We start from the raw sequence: 26,932 nt of genomic DNA, 5'->3' as shown, positions 1-26,932 counted from the left end.
CCTTTATTTTCTTTTGATACAGTATTTACAGTCCATGGACTTGTGCCATTTTCCACTTGGCACTTTACGGTTTGGCCTTGGGCCACGGTGTCCTGTGATGTTGCTCACGAGCTCCGACGTGGTTAGTCCTGGTCAAAGGACTTGCTTATATTGCTTTTTATGCTCACTTCAGATTGTAAAAAATTTCCTGAGAAGTCAACATTTCTATAATTGGATTCCTAAACTTCACCCTTCTGATTTCTGGCTACTACATCTACAGAAATATCTCTCAATTATTTCTGCAGAAAATATGCTTGCTTTGCTATAGAAAACATGTTTCAGTAGCTAGTTAATTGTGAACATTTTAAAGTAGTAAATTGAGCATTCAGTATCTTTTGAGAAAAGATTTTAGTGTGTGAAATTGAAGACTTGTAGTCACACTTGCCTCGCTATATTTAAGTTTGAAAGAAATGTCTCAGGATGGGAACGTGGCCAGTTACAATACACCACCTTACTAACTTCAGGGGACCGTGAGCGTTGGCCATTTACTGAGATTAACGTTGCCTTTCCTTGGACGCTCTGAAATGGTGATTACACCAACTGGTGTATTAAAAGTCAAATGTATTTTACAATTAAGTGTTGATTAAAGTCAAAGGTATTTCTTTACCACAAGAATTCTTAAAATCCTTGAATATTTTTTTTTTTTTTTAAATATGGAACGCTTCACGAATTTGCGTGTCATCCTTGTGCAGGGGCCATGCTAATCTTCTCTGTATCGTTCCAATTTTAGTATATGTGCTGCCGAAGCGAGCACTGAATATTCTAATACATATTGTGAAAGGTCAGTTTTCTACCCAGAGATAACAACTGTTAATATTTTGTTATAGTTTCAATAGATTTTAAAGATTTGTTTGTAAGCATATTGATATTTTAATATAGTTAACCTTAGGGTATAATTTTATATTCTGCTTTTTTACTTAAAATTATATGGTAAACATTTTACTTTAAAATTTATTAGCTAACATCTTTTTAATGACGGAATAACAGACTTATATGGATAAACTGTAATTGTTTTATCCTTCCATTCTCAAATATTTAAGTTTCTTATTTTTTTAAATGGTTATAAACATGTTTTGTCTAGTCTTTGCACTTAAGATTTGTAGAAGTTGAATTACTAGAATATCAAGGTGTTTCTTTTCCAGAAAGGTTGTTCTAATTTATAACCATGTAATAAAAATTTTAAATGACGAAGAGCTTAAGCAAAATCTTACTTTATTTTCACTTCAGTTTTTTTCTTTTTTACTTTCTACTAGAGTTTATTGTCTTGACTGAAGAGATCCTCTTTTATTATGAGGAATATTACTGGTTAATATTTAGATGCATAGAGATTTTAAAAAGAAGATGAAAAGTATTATATGCCTCCTCCTTCCATAAAAATGTTAAATTTTTAGATAAAGTGTGTAGCTTGATGATTTTTTTAATGGATTTTAAGTTTTATGAGAGCTTTTTATTTTTATCTTTAGTACTTAGCATATGACTAACACATAAGAGATGTCCAATCAATATTTGTTGAATGAATGAGTTAATACAATTTTTCATGAAAAAACGTATTAGATGCCTCATTTTAGATACATCTGAAAAAGTATGTCATCTTTCTTCTACACAAAAGTCCAATATAGTCTGTCTGTTATTTCCTACATGTAACATTCTTCAGATTTTTTATATTTTATGAAGCTGCTGATTTCTGGAGTGAATTTTAGCCCTTACTGTTTGTTCAGTTAATATAACATTTCTGTAATTAAAGGGCCTGTAATAGTGCTAAGCTGTCTACTCTAGAAGGATGTAGAATAGTGCTTTATATTTTCTGCAGAAACAAGTTTTCTTAATGTATTAAAATTCTCATTAGTAAGGTAAAGAAAAAGTATGCTTTTAATATTTGTATGGTATTTTTGCAATAGGTCATTGCATATATACCTTAGCAATTATCACTGATAAATAGCATTCTTAACCAAATATATACAGATTAATTGCCATCAAGTTTAATTCATTTTATGCATCTTAACCACCACTCCCCGCCCCAGCCTTCCCTATTTCATTTTATGTAGTTTTAGGTTGTCCCTTATTACTTAGAAATGATCCATCTTTGTACTTGTGATACTGCTTTTGGATTACAGTTTTCAGAATTGGGACATTTGGTTCAGAATAAGCTAAAAGCCAATAAAAGGGTAGGGCTCTATTTTCATGTGAACCCACTTTTGTAAAGTGAGCTACATCCAGAACCTTGGGACCAGCTGTGTGGCCCCAAATCAGTGGGTTTCATTAGGAAACCTGGGTCCAGATTAAACTTCCAGGTAGTGGGCTGTCACACTGAGAGAATACAGCATGTCGTTGGTTAAACAAACACTCCCTATTGACTCCCATTTTAGAAAGTAGCAAACTTCTTAATTATATGAATAATCAAAGGGCTGTCTGTTTCACTAATTACATATTCAAAATTTACTGATGTATTTTCATTTGGCACCTTTTCAGATAAGAGGAGATCGCAGAATGTGACAAGCCAGGTGAATTTCATAGGATGAGCTCGTTAACATTACTTCTCTGGTGCGAAGATTTGAGTTAAATAGTTTAATTGACCATAATTACAGTTCATTCTTCATGTACCCTCAGGATAATTAGAAGGAATTTATTGAGTTTCTGTATTTTAAAAACAGCACTGGATTCTCTGTTTTCTTTATTTTTTACAGTTTCAAAGGATTGAAGGTTCCTGTGATGCTTTCCTAAATAACAGATTGCTTTTTTTGGAATAGATAGTACAACCTGTGGAAATTCTATTAATTCCATATTGGTTCTTGGCAGGGCTTTTGAATTCGGTTTCTTTTGATTTGGGCTCTTGTTGTCTAGACAGGAGAGTGTCTTCTATCACTCCCAAGATCCCAGTCTTCCCTGCCAGCGTCTCTTGTACATTTTTATAGTTTTAAATAATAACAATTGAACAGGAAAGCACATTTGGGAAAGTAGATTACTTTTAACCAGGAAATACTCTGTGCCAAGATCAAGATTGTAGTTTTAGCTTTATTACGTATTTTAGAAGTTTAACTCTTTTGTTCCACTTTTCTTTTTATACCTTACTTCTCTCAGGCTTCTGGAGGAGCAGAGATGAGGAGATAACAAAAGTTAGTGGTAGAATCACCGATTTCCGTTCTCAGCTGTGATCCTGGTTAACTTTGGTGAAATCAAACACTCTTCCTTTTAGATTATAAATGGCAGACTCTTAACTTGCAGTTTCTTATGGGTGTCTTCTTTTGAATTTATGAATAATGCTGCACTTGTATGTGTAGTTGATCAGTACTTAATAAAACTTGATGCGTGTTTGCTAAAACACCGATTTCCCTTTGGAGCAGAGGAGTTCCTTGGTAGGGGCGGCGTGGTCATCCTGCGGCGCCGCACTGCCTTGCACCTCCTTCTGCAGGCACGGGGCGGTGGGATACTCATCTGAGCTCACCCTCTTGCCCTTCCATCCCAGTGCTGCTTAGGGTGGCATTTCCAAAAGAAATTCCTGATCTGGGTTAAAAACCATCAGCATAGCTCTCTGTTGATCACCTCTAGGAGGAAGGCGAAGCTCTTCCTGGGGGTGCTCCTCACGTGGCTCACGCCTCCTCCACTCTCCTCCCATGTCCCGCTCCTGGCCCATCCCGTCGAGCCAGCCCTTATTTTGCACGTGTTGCCCTCTCCGCTGCTTGGCCTCCCCGGCACCAAGGACCTTGCAAGTGCGATCCCTAACACGCATGTGCGCAAAGTACGTGCATGTGCCTGAGGTCTTTGGTCGTGTTCGTCTCTGTATTCCCACTGCTTAAAAGTAGTAACAACTGTTAATACATACAAACTTGTGAAATGACTGGATATTTTGTGAAGCATTTTGGTCATAGTGGTTTTTGTTTTTCAGAGATAGTCCTTTTACCTTTCTATGTAAATGTGGGGTTTTTTTTTTTTTTGGTAACAGCTTTATTGAGATAAAATTCACTTATCAGTTCACTCATTCAGAGGGTCGATTTGGTGTTTAGTGTATTCAGAGTTGTACCGCCATCACCGCAGTCAACTGGAGGGCATGCTCATCACTTCCAGAAGGAACTCCGTACCCTCTGCCCATCGTCCCCCGACCTGCCCATCCTCCCCCCAGCCCCAGGCAGCTATTTATTGATCTTTTTTTACCTCTCTGTAGAGATACCTATTCTAGACATTACATAAATGGAATCAAAATATGTGGTTCTTTGTGATGGACTTCTTTTACTTAATATAAAATTTACATGTTCATCCCTGTTGTATCATGTATCAGTGCTTCATTCCTTTTTCTGACAAATTATATTTTATTGTTTGGCTATAGCACGTTCGACTTATCCATTACTTGATAGGCATTTGGATTGCTTCCACTTTCTGGCTCTCATGAAGAAGCTGCTCTGAACATTCGAATGTTTGTGCACACCGGCTCTGCGGTGGCGCACCTCCGGTAGTGGAGTGACTGCGTCACGGTAGCTCTGTGGTCACACGAGAAACTGCCGGGGTTAGAGCCTGGCTGCCCGTTTCACACCCCCACAGTGTGCAGAGAGGCCTGCGTGTCTCAGCCGCGCGCATGCGGGTGTCTCCGGCTGTCTTGCTTATTGTCGCTGCCCTAGTGGCTGTGCAGTGGTATCTCATGGTGGTTTTGCTGGCATTTTTAGTGGCTTTTTGCTTGCCTATTGGCCATTTTTATATATCTTCTTTGGGAAAATGTCCATTCAAATTATTTCTCCAGTTTTAATGGGGTTATTTGTCTTTTTATTATTGAGCTGTAAGAGTTCTTATATATTGTACATGCGAGTTCTTTATTAGATCTGTGATACCTGATAGCAGAAATCTGATTTGTGGTCATTTTCTCCCATTCAGTGAACTGCCTCTTTTTTAAAAGATGATATTCTTGATAGTGTCCTTTGAAGCACAAATGTTTTGATTTCGATGAAGTCCAATGTATCTATTTTATTCTTGTTGTATGTACTTTTGGTATCACATTTGTAAAACCAATGCCAAATCCAAGGGCACTGTGATTTTCCCTGTACTTTCTTTTAGAGCTTATAGTTTTAGCTTTCACATTTGGGTCTTCTGAATCAAACCTTTCTTGAACACTGTCACATCACTAAACCCCAGACTTCATTTAGATTTTATTAGTTTTCCCCTAATGCCCTTTGTCTATTTCAGGACCCCACCTAGGCTGTCACAGTACGCTTAGTTACCTGGCTCCTTAGAAATCCCTGGGCTGTGACAGCGTTTCTTGTTCTTTTCTGTTTTTAGTGGCCTTGACAGCTTGGAGGTCTCCTGGTCAGGTCTTTGCAGAGTGCCCTTCGATTTGAGTCTGGCTGTTTTTATTATGGTTAGGCTGGGAGTATAGGGTTTTGGGAGGAAGGCCATAGAGGTGAAGGCCACAGAGGGTATAATATTAATTTTGGACCTTTAATGATCTAATTTAGAAGTCCTCCAGGCCCTCAGGAGTCCTTAAACAGAATTTAAGTTGAGGTGCGGCCTACCTGCACATTCGCTCTCAGTGGTTCTTACCCACGTTTAATTAACCTACAGCCTTTCTTTTTTCAGTGACATCGATACCTCGCGGGTGCACTGCGGGTTCACCTAAAGAGAGTCGGGAAAGGCAGCCAGGAGGCAGAGCAGTAAGCAGCCAAGGGGCGGACTGGGGCAGCTAGAACAGGTCTCTTGACCAGATTAGAGTATGGAGTAAAACTTAGCCAGTCCCCTCAGTGTGCCTGCCATTGTCCTCATGTGCATTTCTTCCTTCCCCAGGAGGAGCTGAAAAATAAGATGGTTCAACCTCATTCATTCTCTTTGGTTGCCCCACTCCCACTCCGCCTTCATTTCTCTGCCTAAGTGTCAGGTTGTCTAGAACACTGTGCTTGACCCTGTGGGACCCTCCGAGGCCTTTTGTGTGCTCTTGTAGTATCCTGTATTTTTTTTTCTAGTTTTTAATTTATTATTAGTATATTCATTTAATGTTGCCTTTTCTTCCAGACTGCAAGCTCCATGATGTAGAGTGCACGTCAGTCTTGTGCATCCTTCATTGCTCATTCTGTATACTCTACCTGTATGCCTAGAGCCCAGCTAAGCATCCTAGACTTAACAGCCTTTTGCAATAAGAACATAACTGAGTGAATGAGTGATTCAGTAAATGAGTAAATAAATGGATATTTGATATCAAAACCTCTATCAGCTTCACCTGTAAGAGTCTGATCTTTTGTTGACACCTGTAGTACGTAAAGCCCCATGTTTACCAGAAGTTATAAAAGGTGAAAGTTAGACAACTTTTATCCCAGGGTAGGTAATTTTTGCTCAACACCCTACCACACAGGCTTTGCCCAGTTCTCTGAGGCTTGCTTGACCTTTCCCGTACTCGGTGTATGCTTATAATACATCTCTAGTTTCTTTAGACAACTTCTGCCTTCAGAATCATCCTGGGGCATCACCCTTCAGGCCTGACTCTCGAGCTGGCCCTCCTCCACTGCGTTCACGCCCCTCCCCTGGCTGTCGTGCCTAGCACATTTAGCATCCAGGACATGTTTAATGATAAGGAAAAAAATCTTTCCTTCGTTTTCTGAGTATTGACTGTTCTTAAGGCTGTGCTCTGAGGATTGTTTTGTGACACCTCCTTTCCTCATCGTCCTTGTACCTCTCTGCCCTGCAGCTAGGCAGCCGCGGCAGTCCTCTTTCCCCAACACGCCAGCCAGAGGGGTACGTGCCCCGTGCGGGAGCTTCCTTCCTGGTCTGTACCTCAGGACTCAGGCAGAGCTGCCGAGGAGTCTGCTTGCGTGCGTTGGCTCGGCTTTCTGACATAGAGAGGGCTTGGAGCATTGTTTTGGCCAGTCTTAGCAGGAGAGGGTTTTTCTTTCCATATCTGCAAGCGTTTATTGTCAACCAAGCATCAGGAATCAGAGGAACATGCTTGAATTTATCACCCAATTATTTGGACAGATCTGGGCTAGAAAATGTCATGCAAGCTGGGTATGCTGTTGCGCACTTTAACGTGTTGGTGACACTTTTTCCTAGTTGTGACCACATGTGCTGTTATATTCCTAACTCTCCTAGTTTTCTCATACCACCTCCTACCAGGCTGTCCCCCTGCCATTTCTACCCTTCTCCTGCTTTATTTTTAAGATCATACAGGGAAGTACGTGTCTGCCCATTAATTTATCCCATTACCAAGCCTTGAGCACCTGTGTGTATGAGGCCCTATGCTGGGATGGTCCTGGTAATACGCACTTTATAACAAAAAGCCCTTTCGTTTGGTGATCATTTCTGCCTATCACAAATTCCTAAAGAAGAATAATCAGAATGAAATTCATTGAAAAATGTTTACCATTAAATCTAGGCCTTTTTCTAGGCCTTTTATGTGATTTATTTCAGTTTGGAGGCATTTGGTCATGTGTTATATATGGTTGATTTAAAATTCACTTGAGAAACGTGCTGCTTAGTTAGCACTTGGGCACGGGGGCCAGGCAGTAGAAGTCCCTGCCTCTTTCTCTCCTTTGTCCGTATTCTTTTGTTTTTTCCCAGGCCTGCTGTGCCATTGTAAGAATGGCAAGAGTTACTAAGCAGTTTCCTTAAATAATCAAAGCATTTTCTGCAGATTACAGTTAAATTATTTAAGGTATTTGGCAAATTAGAAAAATATAAAATATTTTAATGAAATGTGAAGAATTTTTTAGGTTGAACTTTGTATCATATTTATGACATGAGGTTTATTTCTTTTTTAAATTAATGTTTTTTTCCTTGTTTAAAGTTTCCATTTTTTTATATGAGGTTCCCTCCCCCGCCCCCCCCCGCCCCCCAGTACTTGTTCATTTGGCAAAAGTAGTTTTTTAAAAGCTCGTTTTGGATACGGTTACCCATTTTTAAGTTGGATTAAGGCATTAACTTTTGTGATCTAAGGGACGTTCACTTAGATAATAACATATTAGGTAGATAAGGTTTGACTATGCGTCAACAGCTCACTGAGGACAGCTCAGCAAACTTACTAACGTGAGATGGGAATGTCGTGATAGTTTAGAAATTAAATTCAGGTTTCAGTATAATCATTAAAATGATTGTGACATGTTTATCTTTAAGTTGATCATGTTTTTCATGTTTTTTGGGGATATATGCATTTTTTTACTTGAATAATTCCTTTCTTCTTTATCTTAATGTTTTCCCTTATGAATTAGACTTATAGGAGCATCCGTCCCCATAGTTCCTATAATGTTTCATTGAGAAGCTTAATGTGATTTACTAAAGAACAAGGTTACTCAGATCAGTGGCAATTTGCAATTAGTGGTCAAGTTTTGGTGCACAATTTCTTACATTCTTTCTTATTTACTTTTTTTTAGCTCCCTGTGCTCTCTTACTTGTGAAATTGTTAGATATTTTGACCCGGAGCTTGCTTTTGCAAAATGGAAGGGAAACAGGCAGAAGGGAATAGCTGAGTCCAGAGGGAAAGACAAGGACAAACACCACAGGGCGCTCAGCCCCCCATCCTGTGTGTAGGGTGGTGCTCGAGGGTTCCCTCACCTCATGACCCACCCCCTTCCTTGGCTTTTCACAGTCCTCTGGCCTCAGGGTGTGTATTTGGAATGAAACTTTTATTTTTAATTAATGGGGGGGGTGGGGTTGTAGGTGGTTTATGACCCTGTAGCAGAACTGGAACTTTGACTTGTTTTTTAAAAAATCTCTATAGAACACATTTTTAAAACATAGGGGAAAATACTTGTCGTTTCACAATATAAAGCTAAAGGCCTTCACTTCACTTAGATCTGAGAATACATTTAGAACACTACTGCTTCCTAGTGTAGTAGTAATTTTGCTTTTCCTCCATTAAAGAAGCACCTAGAAATCTATTGTTTTTCTTTTGGATCTCGGAGGTTGGGTTTTCTTGACTTCTTTATTTCTTCATTATGTAGTGTCTGTAGTAATTTGGTACGTTTATGATTTCAAAACAAAATAAATGTCCTAGTGTATGGCCCAGCAGAGAATTTGGAGCAGGCGCCAGCCCGCTTGCTACTGCCTGGCTTCTGGTCCTTAATGCTGGGACTTGTTAGCCTGAAAGAACAAAATGAACAGTATTCTTTGTTGCAATATTTTCTATAAAAATAACACTTTCAAAAGAATTTTTATCCCCGGCAGTGTAAAACTTGGCACCTAGCAAACAAGAGGACTCACAGATGTGTACAGACACTGTCGGCCCCTCTGGAGCTCCTGAATTCCTCTCTCATAGTACTTCTCCCAGTGTCTGCAGTCCAGCTCACCGAGTTTTATTTGGTCCCCTTGGAACTTGTCCATACAGGGTTTTTTCTTTTTTTTCTTTCTCAGCCTGATCATCTGTGGGTATGTAGTTTGAGGTTTTTTGGTGTGTATTGTTAGATTTTTGTCCAGAAAGTACTGTAAGATGTTCGGGCGGGGGTGGGGGTGCAATGTGTGGTTGGGGGGGTCATCTCCTTTGGGAAATTTATCTCACTGCTCTGTCTGCTCCTTTCACAGCTGTTCCTTCCCTTCTAACTTTACTGCTAATTCAAAGAGTTAAAAAGCCATATGTGAGCAGCTGTTCACTATTTTCATTAGAACAGAATAAGAAAGAAAGGACCCAACTATTATCAGCACCGATTTTGGTTAGATTGTAGAAATAATATGGCAGTTATGATAGAGTGTAACTTGAGTAAAAAGAGAGAGTCGTAGAATTTTTAGAAAATTTAGAAGAGCATAAGATAGTATTTGCTGAAAGATGAGAGGAGTTGAAAGATGAAAAACTGACTGAGGAGGGGATAGTAAATAACTAGTTTTTGAATTCCTGTTCTAGTTCAAGGATTTTATGATTTCATGCTGGTGTTTGTTCTCTCACAGACTAACTTTTCCCATGACTTTTCTGTGCTTTAAGACTCTTCTGTACAGTTGTAAGCTCTTTAAGCTGATTTATACTCATTTTTGAATTCATATCTTAGCTATAGACATTTATTGACACTCAGGTGCTGAATTGAAATTTAAAATTTGTTTGCCTTTAGTTTAAGAAATGTGCTCAGACAAAAAGAAAAACAATAGAAAAAATTATGGTCATTATATATTGCTTATGAACTACAAATGTGATGGTTTGATCTTTTCTTGTCACTAGTCCTTCAGAATATAACTATTTATTATAATTGTGCTTTAGACTTTTACATAAAATAATACCTTGTATTTATTAAATAGGAACTGTGTGCCTGGCAAAGGATAGCTGATTTAATAGGTAGTGTATTGGTTAATTCTCACAATAATCCTGGGAATTGTATGAATATAAAATTGAGAATACATTATGATTTCATTGGAAAAACTCACACAGACACATGTACACGCATATGTTTGAAAGGCTAGAAAGTACTACACCAAAATAATAACAATGCTTGCTTTTAGGTGTTGGGGAAACAGTTAATTCTTATACTGTGCTTTATAGTTTTTTATAGGCTGCACATATTATATATCAGTTATCTTTATAATCGTATGAGATGGGAATAGCTTCTGTTCTCACGTTCTAACACCTTGGCACGCCTTACGTATATGCAACAATTTCCAAATCTCCGTCCTCACCATCTCACGTATTTAGGAGCTGTAAAAGAATTTTATATATTTTTAGTAGTTTTTGTACTAATTTGTGTGAAGACATATTTTGTCTTTAGACAAAGACTGTGTCTTTTAGGAGACTTTTCTTATTCTTCCCTAGATTACAAAAATTTTGAGAACATTGTTTCATTGGTCCTTGTACCTTTGTAGTCCCTAAGACAGCCCGGCACATGGAAGATAATTGGAAGTGAATTCCTCAATTTCCAAACACGTTTCTTTTTTTCTTTTAAGGTAACTCTCAGTTATACAGTTGCCCAAAGTCTGAGTCCTGGCTGTTGCCCTTGATTCCATTTTCTTTTTCACCACCTCTCCAAATCTAACTAATTCTTGTTAAAGTGGATGAAGTGGTTGGGAGAACAAATTGGCATTGTGCATCAAGAGACCAATAAATGTCCACACCTTTTAATCCACTAACCTTACTTCTTAAAATAAACCCAGGAAAGCAATTCAGAAATTAATCGATCTCAGGATTATGGCTGGGAATACAGCATTCTCCTAGTTCTGTGGACAAAAGAAAAATGGCCAAAAAACCATGCAAGTTCAGTTGGGAAAAGCAGTCTTTTCCTGATAATAACAAAGAAACACCCTCCCCCCTTTTTATGGATTTGTAGATTGTTTTCTGACTTTTCTTCCTCTTCATTTCCACTTGCCTCTTAAATGTATGTGGTGCCCAACACCCACATCTCTCCGACTGTGGTTGGCAATTTTAGTGGATCATGTGTATTCTGTTGTTTGTGTGTAGAGATCTCTATTCTGTTTGTGATGCTTACCTGTCACCTGCTCAGTTTTCATCTTTTGAATATGCTATCCCACATTTTAATTTTAAAAAAATTTATCTTATTTTCCCTACTGAACATTTCCCCCTCTGTGGTTCACATTCTATCAATCCGCCTTGACATCTTTATCTTTAAATTCTCCCTCTTTCTTGCTGCACCCTCAGAACTCTCCCCTATAGACCTGCAGTGTCTTTCTGGTGTGTCTTTATCGTCTGCGTGGGCTCACTCTCGTTCAAGCTTGTTTCTTGTTTTTGAGGATGTTTGTGATCAACAGTTTGCAGTTGGACTCCCTGTGCTCGCTCTCCTCTAGTGAGTCCTGTCAGTCTTCCTGATGCGCAGGTCAGGCCATATCGCTTTCTAGACTAAACCCTTCCAGGGTTCTTCAGGAAACAGAGATCCTTGAACTCCTTCATCTAGTCTTCAGGGTCCTCTACTTCTATATGGCCTCAACTTACAGTTCTAATTTCACTTCTTTCCCTCAATTTTTTTCCTCTCTTATCCTTGTCACACTTCCTTCTAAGTCTTTCATCATGTCTTGGCCTCTACCTGACCATTTCCCTGTTTTCACATTCCCAGGTCTCATCTGTGCTTTGAGCGTTGTTGGCTTTCAGGGCTGCGCTCTGGCTGGAGGGCCTCTCTTCCTGGGAACTCCCAGAGGCCTTTCTGGGTCTTTGTTAATGTGATTAGGACCCTTTCCCTCGTACTACAGTTATTTGTGTGCATGTCACCGGTACTTGTTAAATTCTTTAAAGTCTGTATTCCTGTTTTATTTTTTTCTATTTCCTAATTATCTGCTATGTAGTTCTTAATACATATTTATTAGGTAAATAATATGTAAAGAGCTAGCTTATTTGGGGAGTATTTTGCAGTTAAGAGCAAGGAACAAAATTCTGAGGATATTTCATTAATATGCCAAAGACAGAAAAGATTATGTGTTCCATAAAGACCTACAGAAATACATTTGCAGGCATTTGCTAAAAAAGAAATGTAAGAAATTATATATATAGAGATGAGACCTTGGGTCACTGATTCAAACCATTTTCAGACAGATGAACCTAACTTTTAAAGCCTAATTTTTAATAGAAGATAGATTTAACAGTGTGTTCAGTCATTTAAACAGTAATTTATGCAAGGTTTGCAAGCAGAAGCATTTTGTTTTTCTTTAATACTTCTATAATATGCAGATTACATTTTATGTGCTCCTAAGTAATCTTGATACTGTTGGAATTTCTTTTTAGGATCTTCATGATTTTTAAACGATTCTGTTCCCTCTCTTGCATTTCTTTTGTTGATATTTTTCTTAAGTCCTCTCTGTCCTGGCAAACTGATATGCACAAACTGTTCTATTTTGCAGGTATCCTGGTCAGATATAGGCGGACTGGAAAACGTCAAGCTGAAACTGAAACAGGCTGTGGAATGGCCCTTGAAGCACCCGGAGTCTTTCACCCGAATGGGTGTTCAGCCACCTAAAGGGGTTCTCCTGTACGGGCCACCTGGGTGCTCGAAAACGATGATCGCCAAGGCTCTGGCCAGTGAAAGTGGGCTCAATTTCCTGGCCATAAAGGTATGGCATTAAAGTTTTAAATTGCTACTCTTTATTCCAGCCTCCAGCACCCATCCTGTGATTCCTTCCATTCCGAAAACGTGAGAAAGCCACTTAAGGGGTAGCTGATTTTCATTTGAGGTTGATGGCAACGGAAAACGGGGAGATGGGTAAATGAGTGTGAGTCATCAGCACACCAAGGCGGGCAGCCGAGGGCTGCTTTATTCAGTCTCTTGATTCTCAGCATTTCTTACATTCATGTGTAATAGACGCCAGTCTTTTTTAGTTTTTACATTTTTAAATTGTACTGATTTAAAAATGTAGAATTTTGCTTAACCAAGACTTTTACATAACCAAGACTTAATTATAAATAAATGGGATTGTGAATTTAATATTTACATATACAGAGTTTTCAAAGAATTCAGGTTTTGTGTATGGTAAAGCTAAATTCCTTAAAAATTTTGCAGTCAGAGAATATATGCACATTGTTTAATACTCTGTGAAGTACACGTGCACATTTTATTTGTTCACTGCCCTGCCATGAAACTTGGGTTAGATAATCCTATTTGATACATTGTTATACATTTACTTGAAGAATAGATATTAATTTTGTTATTAATTTTTGTGGAATACAATTATAAAGCCATTTACTAAATATACATACATAAAACTTTAAATATACTTCTGTGGACTTTACCACAAATATATGTATTCAAATATATTAAATTGCTGGTTCTTGTCCTTTTACGTTGTGGTGATGGACAGGGCCATTGTACCGGCATTTTCTACTTTACTGTCATCTCCATTTTTCTGTGCCTACCTTGTCATGTAATTCTTCAGTTGTATATGATAAACTTTGAATTTTTCCTGTCTACTAGAAATTTGAACCTTATTTGATTAGGACTCAGCTCATAGTTATTTGCACTTGAATCTCAAGGAAAATTACATATATTTTCTTACAAATCAGCACCTTACTTTTCATGACCTAAAATAACAGTTCCAGATGGTACCAGGACTGCTCTCTGGCCTCTACTAGGATTACTTAAAAATATATTTATTACCATTTTTTAATATGAAACTTTTCATAACTTCAGATAGTTTCACTTTTGTCTTTTTTCAGTGTGAGAAAATGATTCAAAGGTTCTTTGAAAGGTTTCTCTTGGACACTGTTCCTGTAAAATAACCAACCATGTGTTCAGCTTTTTCCCCCAAATTTTATCATTGATTGACTTGAGAAGGAGGGAGAGGTAAACATTGATTCGTTGTTCCACTTACCTGTCCATTCACTGGTTGATTCTTACGTGTGCCCTGACCAGGGAACTGGCACGTAACCTTGGGGTATCAGGACGACGCTAACCAACTGAGTGCTCTGCCAGGCTGTGTTCAGCTTTTTAATTAAGTTTTTAATTCCTTTAGGTTACGCAGACAAAAGATAAACGATGTTAAGAAATTTTCTTAATAGTATGCATTCAGACTTGCCTAGAGATTATCACACCCTGACTTACTAATTTTTATTTAATATGGGGTTTTATTCAGTGTAGAATTTATTGTATTTCACAGTACTATTTTTGAATTTGGGTGGAGGGTATATTTAATGAACAATGAGTATTCATTTTACCATTTTTTTCAACTTTGCTATATGTTTAAAATTTTTCAGAAGTAAAAGCTGGAGGAAGCATGTAAAACCAATTTGCTTTCCTTTGTATTTTCATTGGTTCTTTCATCTTGGTCTGATCTTGTGAGAAAAGCTAAAGTAGCTTTGGCACACAGCTTACAGATGAGGAGATGAAGTCAAAAGAAGGTGGGAATTATATTGTATCATTTCTCTTTTATCTTTCCAGGAGAAAAAAGTTGCATTTTGGTTCCAACATACACGTTTGTTTACTGAGGGTTTTCAGCATTATTATTAAGTTTGAGCTTTTTGAAATAACAAGTCTTATACATTTTGAAAGTAATCAGAAAAAAGTAGTTAGACACAGGGATTTTTTAGTCAGTTGGGAAACAAGTAATTTAGATATATTGAAAAGAGGAGCTCCCTAACACATTCTCAGGGTTAATTAATTACCTTTAACTCCCAAGATAAAGAATTGAAAGACTTCGGGCATTTTTTCTGAGTTTATGAAAGTACCCCCTAGCTTCCTCTGTGCATCTTTTCTAAACAGTGATTAGAAGATACACACGCTACTGACAGTTGAGACGTCACCGTGGCCAGTTGTGTGGGCTCTTCACAGCCTTTGGCGTCTGTACGTGTTTTGTGCAGACCAGAGCACTTGACATACGCTGAAGTTTAGTTTGTCATCTGGGTCAGTTACGTCCAAATATTTCCCAGTTGAAACTTCCTCCCTGCGCCGCTCTTGCCTGTGTCTGGCATGCTGCAGTAGGCCAGTCACCCTGGCGCGTGAGGGCTGCTTGTCCCCGCGCGGCCGTTGGTGCTGGAGGGAGGCTGGCTGGTCCCCGGACAGGGATTTCTGGGAAGCCTTGTTAGCTGCATTGGCCGAGTACAGGGATACCGTGGGTTTAGTGTGTCCTTGACTTTTGGGGGAGATTTCCTTCTGATCCTGGTTTCAGAGAGGAACGGTACAAAATACAGTGTATTTTTAGGAAAACCTGTATGTTATTTAAAGTAGTTGCTTTTATCAATTTAACCAGATCCCTTATCATTCTGTTATGACAGGTATAAGAATATCTGAGCGTGGTGAGTGCCAAGTTCATCTTTAAGCTTTTGTTGGTAGGCTAGATAGTAAATCAGAGAGCTTTTGTTTTGCAGACATTGTGTGGAAAACTGCATAGATACCTCTTTTATATCCGTAAAGCTTTAAGATTGGTCTCTATGGTCACAAATAAATAATGATGCTTAAGAAGGTGAGGTGACCTTTCCAAGGTCAAAGTGGTGGTGATGGAACTAAAATTTGATATCAGGACTTTCTGACTCTAGGGCCTGACCTCCAAACCCACTCTATTATAGGATCTTTCATTTCCCTTTAAAAATAAAATAAAACTAGTGTCCAGTGCTTTTTTTCATCACTTACACCAAGTTGCTGGTGAAGGTAGTTCAGGCCGTTTCCATAGGGCGGCTTCAGAGAAGTGAAAACATAGATGTTTCTGGGACCTAGTTTAAAAATAAAATTTTGATTCTCTAATAGGGGTGTCCAACCTCCAGCCTGCAGGCTGCACGCAGCCCAGGACGGCTGTGAGTGCAGCCAGCACAAAATCGTACATTTACACGATAGGAGATTTTTTTTTGATTACGTTATGCCACGTATTTAATGTGTGGCCCAAGACCACTCTTCTTCTTCCAGTGTGGTGCAGAGACGCCCAAAGGTCGGACACCGGGCCTAGGACCAAGAAAACCGAGAGAAACAGCGTGGCTTTGGGCACGGGAGCTGGTTGAGTCGATGAGAGAGGCTAACCGCTGCCATAGAAACAGGGCCTGACGGATAAAGTGGAAGTGCGTGGGAACGGCTAGGGGTTGCATGAGGCGGAGCTGGCAACGGACGGGCTCGTGCAGCCTCTGCCCTTGGCACAGGGTGTGTGGCAGCGAAGGGAGCACCAGGCCAGGCTTTTGCTGCCTTTGGTTTGACTCCTAACTCCAGCACTAAATTTCAGCTGTGTAACCTTAAACAAGTTCTCCGAGTCTCAGTGTTTTCATCTGTACAGGCTTTTTGAGAGGATTATATTAAAAAAGTAGGCGAAGAAGTTCCGGAGGGTATAATTGCCCCAACTCCGTATGTGTGGAGCTGCGTGTAGTTGGAGCTTCCTTCCACCCAAAGAATTCAGTGTGGACGCGGGAGTGGGGATGAGCTGCTCTCCGGTGGAGAAGGCTGGCAGCCACCACCTCAGCCAGGTGGCGCAGCTCGGCGTCGCAGGGGTCAGGTGTGCTGGCGGCGTGTGCCCGTGGGAGAGCGCTGAGACTGGCCCCCTCCTTCTGTGGTCTTCTTCCCTGACGCTCAGAACTGGCGTTCAGTTGTCAGAAAAACATCAGGCAAATCCAGATGGAAAGACAGGCCTCAGAAAACTGACCGGCACTCGCGCAGCTGTCAAGGCCGTCAAAAGCAAGGGACGGCCCAGAAACTCGCAGCCAAGGGGAGCCCAAGAAAACATGACAGCTAAACATAGTGTGAGGGTTTTCTGGGTGAGACCCTGGAACAGAGAAAGGACATTAGATAACAAACTGTGGAAATCAGAATGAACTGTGGAATTTACTTATTAATAATGCATCAATATTGGTTTCTTCATTGTAACAAAGGTACCATACTAATGTATGATATTAATGGGAAAAGTGACTGTGTGGTGAGGAATAGGGATGGGCATATGGGAATTCTTTGTACTGTCTGTTCAATTCTTCTATAAGTCTTAAACTTCCTCCCCAGCTGCCAAAGAAGTCTGTTAATTAAATGAAAGAGTTTTAAAGGCAGTAGCACAGACCCAAGCATGTTACACACATGCAGTGAACGTAGCTGAAGTTAAAGACCGGCTCGGTGGTGTCCTGCACTGTGCCGGGTGGGTGGGAGGCAGGGGAGGGGCACCGCGGGACGATGGTCCACTCCTCCGGGGAGGACACAGGATGGGTCCTTTCCTTCTCTCATCCCCCTGTGTGTGGCGACAGTGGAGAGTTACTGGGAGAAGCCCTGGCAGGAGGCCGGCTGGGGAGCCCGGCGGGGCTGCCCTTGCCTGTTCCTCTGTCGCTCTCAGGGGGAGCCTGGAGCGTGCGTGTTGGTTCTGGCCGCAGACCCAGACTCCAGCATTCTAAAGAACACTTCCCTGTAGAGTTTCAGTTATTTTTTCTTTCACCTTGGGTACAGCTTCTAATTTAGAGTCTCAGCCAGAAACTATGTTCACTTTTGTGCCTTTTGTGGACCTTAACCCTTTCTTCTCCTTCTATAGGTTTGTTGTCATTTGGGCTCATCCAGAGTGTGAGACCTTTGGAGTTTCTACTTGAATTGCTTTAGAGCTTTTATTTTTTAACTTTAAAAATTCCCTCAACTTCTCCCAATAATACTGTCTAATTTGCCCCATGCACTTAAGTTGGCGGTTATTAGCATGGATACTAAATGAAGACATATCCTTAGTTTTATCACTGAGTGGCGGTTAGGGAATGGTAACGTATTATTCTTAGGACAAACAATAGTTAATGTGCCATTGTCAGTATCACAGAGTTCTGTAGACATGAGATTGGATTTGCTTAAATTTGGCATTATTTCTACACTGTGTGAACTGATGTGTTGAGATACGTTAAAACTCTGTATGTTAATAAATGTATTTGAGGTGGGCTTGTTTCATGCTATGTCAAACTGCAATGTGAAAAAGATGTGAAAATATTCTCTAACACCTGGTTAAAAGCAAAAAATGACAATAATATGAACTGTCATAAAACCTTTAGCACTTGGAATGTAAGAAGATCTAGAGAGATTTAGAAAGAGAAGAATGCTTTTAGACTTCTAAGAAATTTACTTAATAACAGAAGAAAATTTTATTATTGGGTTGGCTTAATTTTTTATTCATAGATTCCAGCTGAGAGAGATTAGTTATTCTCTCTTCGATCTTTTAATGGAATTTAATTAGAGTTGAAATAAATATTACAATTTTATGTCTGTAACACTGCAAAACACTTATAAGACTTATTTTCACAAAAATAAGAAATACTTGTAAATGTTTTAAATTGCAACAATAACTCCAAATTGCACATGAAGCGCCTTCTGTGTGCTAGGCACTGTCCATGGTAAGCAGAGAGGCATTAGACAGCTCCTTGCTATTAGCCTGTAATTTAGGGAGAGAGACACTTGACTAAACAAATGATATGAGGAAATGGGTAACATTTAGTATCTTGACAATTAATTGCAGAAACAAAGCGGGAAGTCAAAGGCGGTTAAAATATTTACTTCCAATGACTGGTAAAAATCCCCTGACCATGGGAAGACTTAGCGTGTGAGGAGGAGAGGCAGGCTGGAGGTGAGGGAGCAGGTACTAAACTGGGATTTAGACACTTGGAGCTTGCAACACCTTTAAAACAATATGGCAGATAGGTTCTGAAGGCCATTGTAAATATGGATTTGTGGCTCCAGAGAAGGACCGTTTCTAGAGATGGCAGCATGGAAGTTGAGACCAGCATTGAAGGTTCTGTGTCCCAGGCGGAAGAGGGGGGTGAGCGACACGGGGGGTTGTCGCGGTGTGCGCACATGGGACACTTCCCTGCCGGCCTGGGCGGAGTCAGCATGGTGTCCTCAGTGAGTTCTGAGACACGTCTGTTCTGTTCTGAGCGAGTGCGTTTTGGGGAAGGCTTGTAGTATGCTTTTTGGGAGGAACAGCTTGAATTCTCTTCCCTTCCTTGCCAGCCTTTGTTGCTTTTTAGGGTTTTTACTTACCCAAGACCTGGTATTTAATGCCTGTTTTCACACCCTTTGAAGTACTTTCCTAAAATGGCCTTCTGTATGTGCTGATGCCGTTCTTTTTATTAATTTTCAAGATCCTTTACTTACATTACATATATGTAATTCTATCTCATGTGAGTTTGGGTTTTTATGAGCATATTCCGTAACATTTAACTATAGTTAACACTTAGGTTAACTTGCCTTCCCTAGACATTTTAGAACTTATAAAAACTTGATTTGAATTGTAATGGCCAAAAGCAACAGGCAGGTGTCAGACACATTTAAAAAGCCCTTGGGAAGACTAGGAGAAACCCAGCAGATTAAAGGGGCAAAATTGCGAGAACATGAGGTATAAATATTATCCTCAAATCTGTGACTGATATGGTGTAAAACAATGAAACAGTAAAAGATTGGCTTCGCTCACACTAGATTCAACAGTGGACAACCACTTACATGTATATATGTTATTTCTGATGTTTTGTAAACGAACACTTGATCTCAGCCATGGAAATGTGCAATAATGCTGCCCCTAGCTAAGCCAATTTATGCTGCTTAGCTTCCTTGTGGTATTTGTTCTTGCTCATCTGCATCAGTGAAGCACATGGCGCCTAGGCAGGTGAAATGTGGCAGGACTAACACACCATTGATATCTGTCTGGTAATTACAATTGGAAAAGAAGTAACCTTGTCCAGCCTCATTGACCTGGGCTATTCTAGGGATTTATATATCACTTTTCTAAGAGTTAAATAACTTCTGAGCAAATGTGGGCGCCCATGTACCCATCCTGGTAGCTGCGTGTGGAAAATAAGACTTTGCCCTCGCCACACAATCTGCTCCCACAAATACCTTTGAGTTTGAATCACTGGTACTATGTAAAATCTTAAGGAGACATCCCCCTCCTTTTTTTTTTTTTTTTTTAAGGACTTGGCGAAAACAGAGGATATCATAGTTTCTAGAAAAAGTTGTCTGGGAAACAAAATCCTGCATTCCTACCACCCCTTCTGCCATTTAACTCTTCTGGGACCTTGAGTGTTTCTCTCGCTCCCTTGGCCCCCTGTTTTCCTTGAGTTCTAAGTGAGGCAGGTCAGGCTTCGTGACTCCTGTTGCCCTTCCTCTCATCACCTTCTGTGACTGGCTCACGCAGTGCTGATTTTCTTATGTGTCGCTTACCTTCGTGCCTGTTGGTGGCTAAACATCTGGGGCATTGTCTCTAATTGTCAGGTGTAATGAATAGCTAAAAGACTTAAATCACTCTTCTGCTATTTACCAAGCTGTGTGAAACCCATTCTCCTGATTATCTAAAGCTTATTTATTGAGTGGACTGATTTTTGTTTTATTGTTCAATTTCTGAACTTTGTCCACAGTCCCCTTTGGGTAAAAGTGTCAAGAATCATATGTAGATGAATAGCACAAGTTTTGTTCACTTGACTTTCTGTCTCGTATTATGAACGGGCAGACCTTGTTTTGCACTGTAGCTCAGGACTGTGAAAATGATCATACAAGGTGAAACCAGGCAAAAACAATCTTAACAATCAGTGAGGGAAAGTCCAGCTTTTCCATGACCTTTGAAGATTTGGCAAAACATTGAGAACTCTCTGACTCTTGTTTATAAATGTGTAAGGCAGTGCATTTGCCCATATAACAGCTTTCTCGCTGGTCCTTCTGCTTCCAAACTGTCTCCTTAGCCCAACCTTTTATTCACAACTTGACAGTACAGTTCTCCATTTTATGAGGACACTACAGTTTATTTACTCATTTTTATAATAATCAAGTTCTAGACTTTTTCAGGTTTAATATTTGTTCTAAACAGTGCTACAGTAATATTCTTGTACATTGAAGTAGAAGTTCTTGTCATCGGTCATCTTAAACATTATTAGATATTTTGATACTGCTTTTTAAGTGTTGTTTTTTTCCATACTATTTTGATCAGTTTTCATAATATTTTGAAATCCAGGTTTTTCACTCAGCAGTCATGTCATTGATATTTTTGATGATTTTTTAAAATCTAGATTGGGGTCAGCTAACTATGGTAAGCCCTCACCTAACATTGTCAGTAGATTCTGGAATTTTAAGTGAAATGATGTATAATGAAACCAATTTTACCATAGGCTTATTTTTTTTTCCAATTTATTTTTTTATTGAATTTATTGGGGTGATGGTTAATAAAATTATACAGGTTTCAGGTATACAGTTCAAAACACATCATCTGCATATCGTACTGCGCATTCACCACCCCGAGTGCAGCCTCCTTCCATCGTCCTTTAATCCCTCCTTTATCCTCTTCTGCTTCCACCTAAGTGCACCCCTTCCCTCTGGCAGTCAGGACACTGTTGTCTGTGTCTGTGAGTCTTTCTTTTTTTCCTTTGCTTTATCCTTTCGCCCATGTCACCCAGCCCCAACCTCCGGCCCTCTGACAGCCGTCAGTCTGTTCTGTTCAGGTTTGCTGTCCTGTATCCCGGAGAAGTCAGGGACCTCTGAAGAAAGACCTTAGGAGCTTTTCTCCAGTTAAAGTGCATGTAGTATTATCTTTTGGGCTCATCAGAGGCTTTTTTGATTTCTTCTTGGGTCTTGATGTATTTCTTATTTTTGAAGGTACAGAATAAGTCAACTGAGGACTCGCCTGGCATGTTTCTTTCTCCACCAGTGTTCTTGACTCTAAGCAGTTTCTTTTCTGTGTTTCGGTGGCACCTAGACATGCCTCTCTCCTAGTACTTGTCATACCAAATGGTAATTATTGTGAAATGGTCTCTTAACTGAAACTAAGTATCACTTATACCAGTTTGTGGCATTAGTTGACATTTTGCTAGGCTTTGCCAGTGTGCTGCATTCCATCAGGTTTGGGTTTTTTGTTTTTTTTAATTGATGTAAATCGTGTTGGAAGCACTCAGGCCAGTGCCTGCGTATATCCCCTTATGTCTGGACTCATTGTATGCATGGGGTCGAACATGAACCTTTTTCAAAATAAGGTGTTTGGAGAAGGAGAAACACACAACACAGCACCTGTTGGATTTGGAGTTGTGTGGGGAAAGGGCGTCGCTGAAGCCAGGGGCTGGGGAGGACCGTGAGCGCAGTGAGAGAACGCTGCCGCGGGCGGGAAGGGCCCCTGGCCTGGTCGGCGACCTTTGGACCAGTGCCTGAGGGATGTAGGTGTGGGTCTAGGCAGGGGGTTTTTGTTGTTTTTTTAATATCCTATGACTACTTGTGATGTGAGGACTGTATAACATGAGACAGTAGTTAGGTGTGTGGAGAAAAAGAAAGCCTACTGTTTTTTCATACCATATGTGATATTTTCAGTATTTAAGGAAAAGTAAAGTTAAAATTCAGAAATGTTAAGTCAAAAAATGTGCGTCCTTGAATCAGTCATTAATATGTAGTATATCACCGGGAGACCAGCCGCTTTAGTAGGGACTCTCCTTCTGATGGCTGGTTGCTAACAATTGATAGGGCTTCGTTACACAAAGTGTGCGCCTTTCAGCCTTGGCTCCCCTTCTGACATACCTGGACACAGAAGGCAGGGAGATTCTTCATCACCCAGACGAAGTGCTGAGTGGCAGACACCTTAAGCAAGATTCAAGCAGAGGTTGAGTGAATAGACACTTTTGAGGGGGACAAGGGTCATTGCCACAGCATGACACTGTTGTGGTCCTGAGGCACTGTTGTACAGGCGTGATCCCCTCTGGTCAGGGCATGGCTGAGAAGGGCATGGTTGGCCCTGGAGATGCACATAGTCTGCGTCTGCATGGCCAAGTCAAGGGAGAGCAGAACGTCGGCTGGCGGCGTTTACGTCAGCAACTCTCGGGGAAGCACCGTAGCGCCCTGTCATGGACCCTGTGGTTCCCAGTCCACTTCCAGAGCTACTGTGGGATCGTGGGGACAGGAGCCCTGAGGCCTGTTGAGCTAGTGGGCTTCGACCCTCACAAATGGACCTGCTGAGAGCAGGCAGTGCTTCGGCCTCGGCACTCAGTGTTCCCTGGGAGCTCTGCTGGTCTTCCACCCTCAGAGCCCAGCGCCGTGCCTGATGCAGTGCGGAAATGTGGGCAGTGGGTAGACGGCTGAACAAGACGTTTATGACTACTCCCTCTCCTTTGGATCGATGTGTAGTTTTTGGAATATGGAATAGCTTTAATTTTTGAGGCACAGATAACACCCAGTGAAAATAAGCATGCTAAAGGAACTAATTTAATTAGAAACAGATTTTTGTTTATTTTCCCCCGTCCCCCCTACTTTTTCCTATCTAATGGATGTATTTTCTCTTTCCTCGAACTGAACAGTTGTTTTCTTGTCACGCAGGGGCCTGAATTAATGAACAAGTACGTCGGCGAATCAGAAAGGGCGGTTCGGGAGGTAAGAGGACCGTCCCTCCTGGTGGCGCTCTGCCCAGGAGAGCCATGCTCCTGGCCCCCAGATGGTTTCCATTCTGCTTCGGGTTACAGATTTTGAAATTTCCAAATCCCAATTCTAGTAGTATATTTTTTCTTTAGGCAAATATTATTTATTATTTAGAAATGCAGTTTTGATCATCTGTCATACTTTGTTTTTAAGCCTCATAGTATTACCACCCTTTAGTTTTACCAAAGGTTTTTTAAACAGGTACCAGCATTTCATCTACAAAAGGACACGTCTGTACTTACAAAGAACACGTGATCTCAGAATGATATTTGAATATTTTAAACTAAGTAGTCCTTTAAAGCAAATAAGCTTAGTGTATAAAAATTCCACTGTACTCTCCTATTTTACTTCTTTTCCCGTGGCCTGGTGGTTTGGACGCATCCCTCCCACCCCCACGCTCTGAAGCCCGCGGGGCTGACAGGCCACGCCTTCTCACTGCAGGAGGCACGTGGCGGCTGCAGCAGTGTGGCCACGAGTCTTGACATTCCCGAGCAGAGGGGCCCTGTTTCGCACAGGCCCCCTGTGTCCTCACAGAAGCTCAGCGAGGACAAGAAAACACAAGCAGCAGTGGAGTGGACGGTCTGCATTTGTGAAATACCTGCATATTGGAGATCGGAATACTTTCTTTTGCATCTGAGGAAAAATTTTGTTTTGTTTCTTTAACATGTAGATGATGATAATTGTATAAAATATTAATTGATAATGACAGTACCATCATTGATTGAAATGAAAAAGATGATGTTTATTTAATGTTTTGTATTCTTATACTTGTGACAAGGAAATGGGAGCCTAGGTTACAGGTAACACACATTGGGGTTCTCCCCGCCTGTGCTGACTTCTTCTAGCCCGTGTCCACGTGTCGCCCTGTGGCTCTCTGGCTGTCCAGTCTCTGATGTTGATGGCTTCTCTGATTGACCTCTGGCCTAACCAGCCTGTGGTCTTCCCAGTTTTGGCCCTTGTTCTTTTTTTTCCTGGCTTTGTATCAACTATTCATTTGTCTTTCATAAAGTCTTCAGTGAGGTGAACAAGGTGTGTGGCTTTTGAGTTTAGGGGTAAGTGGAACCTTGGTTCAAACTTAATTTGTTCTGGAAAACAGTTCGAGAAGCGATTTACCAAATCTCTTCTTCGAAAACCACATCTCCTTTGTCACCCGAGAGACGTGCGGCTGATGACACAGGTGTCAGCATGAAAGGGGTGTCTGGTAGAGAATCTAGAGTCGAAGGTCTGTTAGGCAACTGACTTTTTTTTTCTGTGAACAACTTGGTTGAGAGCCAAGAGGGTCAAGAACTGAGTTTTGACTCTATTTTATAAGCTAAGCTATGGTTAATTTTACACATTTATGGTTTTTCTTTTTAACATGTGTTTATGGTGGTTAATACCTATCTTTTACTAAGCTCTTACTATGTTTTAGACATTGTGCTAATTACTTTGCATTATTTTTTTATTCAGTTCTTAGAATAATCTGAGGCTAGCATTTATCACTTTTGGCATTGGATAGGTGTGGACATTTTGAAAGTCACAGAAGTTATGTTGCCCACTGAAAGTCACACAGCCACTAAGATGGGAGAGTTGGGATTTTAGCTGGGCTTGTTTGATCGCTTAACCACATTGCCCCCAACATGTAGACAGACCTCTATGGATACCTGTGGGTGTTTGTCTGGGTGCAGCACATATTTATGGGGCTGACTGTCTTGTATCTAATGGATTCAGTTCTAAACAGTTTTCACACTCGAGCCAGTGGCAGGGCTTTCTGGAGTTAGCTGATTCCTCGCTAACGTGGCGCTCTCTCCCCCAGGTCTTCCGCAGAGCGAGAGCCGTGGCTCCTTCCATTGTTTTCTTTGATGAGCTGGACGCCTTGGCGGTTGAAAGGGGCAGGTAGGCACTGCTTTATAGGGCTGCTGTGGGACAGCAGCACCTACAGTGCAGCGAAAATAACATCTCTGATACCAGTTTTATTTATTAGTACATTTGGCCTGAAAGAAAACATTCTGCAAGTCATGTAGGTTTTTTTTTTTATTATATCCATTAAATTACTTCATATATACAATTTCATATACAATTTAAAAAAATCACTGATACCCATTTGCGGCATTTGAGTTAATTTTTATAGTTTATTATCTATAGGGACCCTTAGCATTATCAAAACTTGAGTTGTCATAAATACATGATTAAAACTATGAACAAAGGTCAATTAAGTATAATATAGAGTATAACCCAATTATGATAAAAGGTGTTAGTATACAGATCTTAGTATTCTCTGGATTAAACCACGTTTCCTAAAATATAATTAGGTGCAAAGGAATAGAAATTAGTATTAATAGTTTTATTTCTGAATCTCAGACAATAAAGAGGGTTATTTATAATAGTTTAAATTTATGATCATATAATCACATACATGTATCACTGAACTATTTTTGATCATTTCTTCCCTACAAATGTTTAGAGGTCCTTTAAGGAATATGCATGGGAACTTTGTGTTGGAGAATGGTGATTTGTGTGCATTGTGCATAGCTTCCTGATGTATGTATTGGTTATAGAAGCCTGCCTGGCAATGACAGCGGTGGCAGAGGCACCGTGGGAGCTGCAGGAGCAACCTTGATAAGAGGCGGTGCTGCTCCCCTGCCGCCACGTGGCCTGGCCGCCGGGTGGGATGAGAGCGCGAAGGGCCCTGGGAGCCTGGGGAGGAGGGAGCCTGCCCTGCCCTCCGTCCACCCGCTGTGCCTCCTGCAGATGCCGCCAGGCTTTTCATGTTACGGGTTCGCGTCCTTGGGCCCTTTCATTACCTTTGAGGTGAGATGGCACAATTGCAAAAAGCTCCGGTTCAGCTTAACTGCAAGAGAAGGAAAGGAAGCCAGAGAAGTCAGCTGAAGCGTGTGACCTGTCACATTCATGTGACATTAGGGACATCTGTTTATGGAGCCCGGAAAGGAACAGGGTGAGATACATCGTTAAAGATCACCAGATGGGAGGTAGAATCTGTTGCAGATTCTCATGAAATGCTTTTGAAATAAAATGGTATGAGAAACCAGAGAAAGCACTTGGTAGAAACCTCCTGTTTTTGCAGGCAGTTTGGCTCAGAAGGAATTTGCTAGATGCTAATGATGTGCATCCTCCAGTGTCTGTCGTGTCCTCCAGTCGTGTCCATCAGGGTCTGGACTGTGTGCCTCCCTCCTTCAGAGGCTTGTTCAGATCAAGTACAGGTGAATTCTGTGCAGTGTCCTTTG

The 26,932-nt window shown here is 40.6% G+C and overlaps 1 protein-coding gene and 1 non-coding gene across 2 annotated transcripts in view; one reads left to right on the top strand and one right to left on the bottom strand.

Moving 5' to 3' along the window:
* Positions 1-26,932, top strand: part of AFG2A (AFG2 AAA ATPase homolog A) — a 198,245-nt gene that overhangs the window by 30,027 nt on the left and 141,286 nt on the right. Inside the window, exons 11-13 of the mRNA XM_054563420.1 lie at positions 12,763-12,972; positions 23,610-23,663; positions 25,504-25,583. Coding sequence (XP_054419395.1) covers positions 12,763-12,972; positions 23,610-23,663; positions 25,504-25,583 — 344 coding nt within the window. The remainder of the gene's footprint in view (positions 1-12,762; positions 12,973-23,609; positions 23,664-25,503; positions 25,584-26,932) is intronic.
* Positions 687-793, bottom strand: LOC129062870 (U6 spliceosomal RNA). The gene has a single exon (XR_008528321.1). It is a non-coding gene; the product is annotated as a U6 spliceosomal RNA (small nuclear RNA).

The sequence above is a fragment of the Pteronotus mesoamericanus genome, unplaced genomic scaffold (assembly GCF_021234165.1).
Source record: "Pteronotus mesoamericanus isolate MK-2021 breed Mesoamerican mustached bat unplaced genomic scaffold, CSHL_Meso_final contig_163, whole genome shotgun sequence".
Lineage (NCBI taxonomy): Eukaryota > Metazoa > Chordata > Mammalia > Chiroptera > Mormoopidae > Pteronotus > Pteronotus mesoamericanus.
This window is presented reverse-complemented; position numbering and strand designations above follow the sequence as displayed.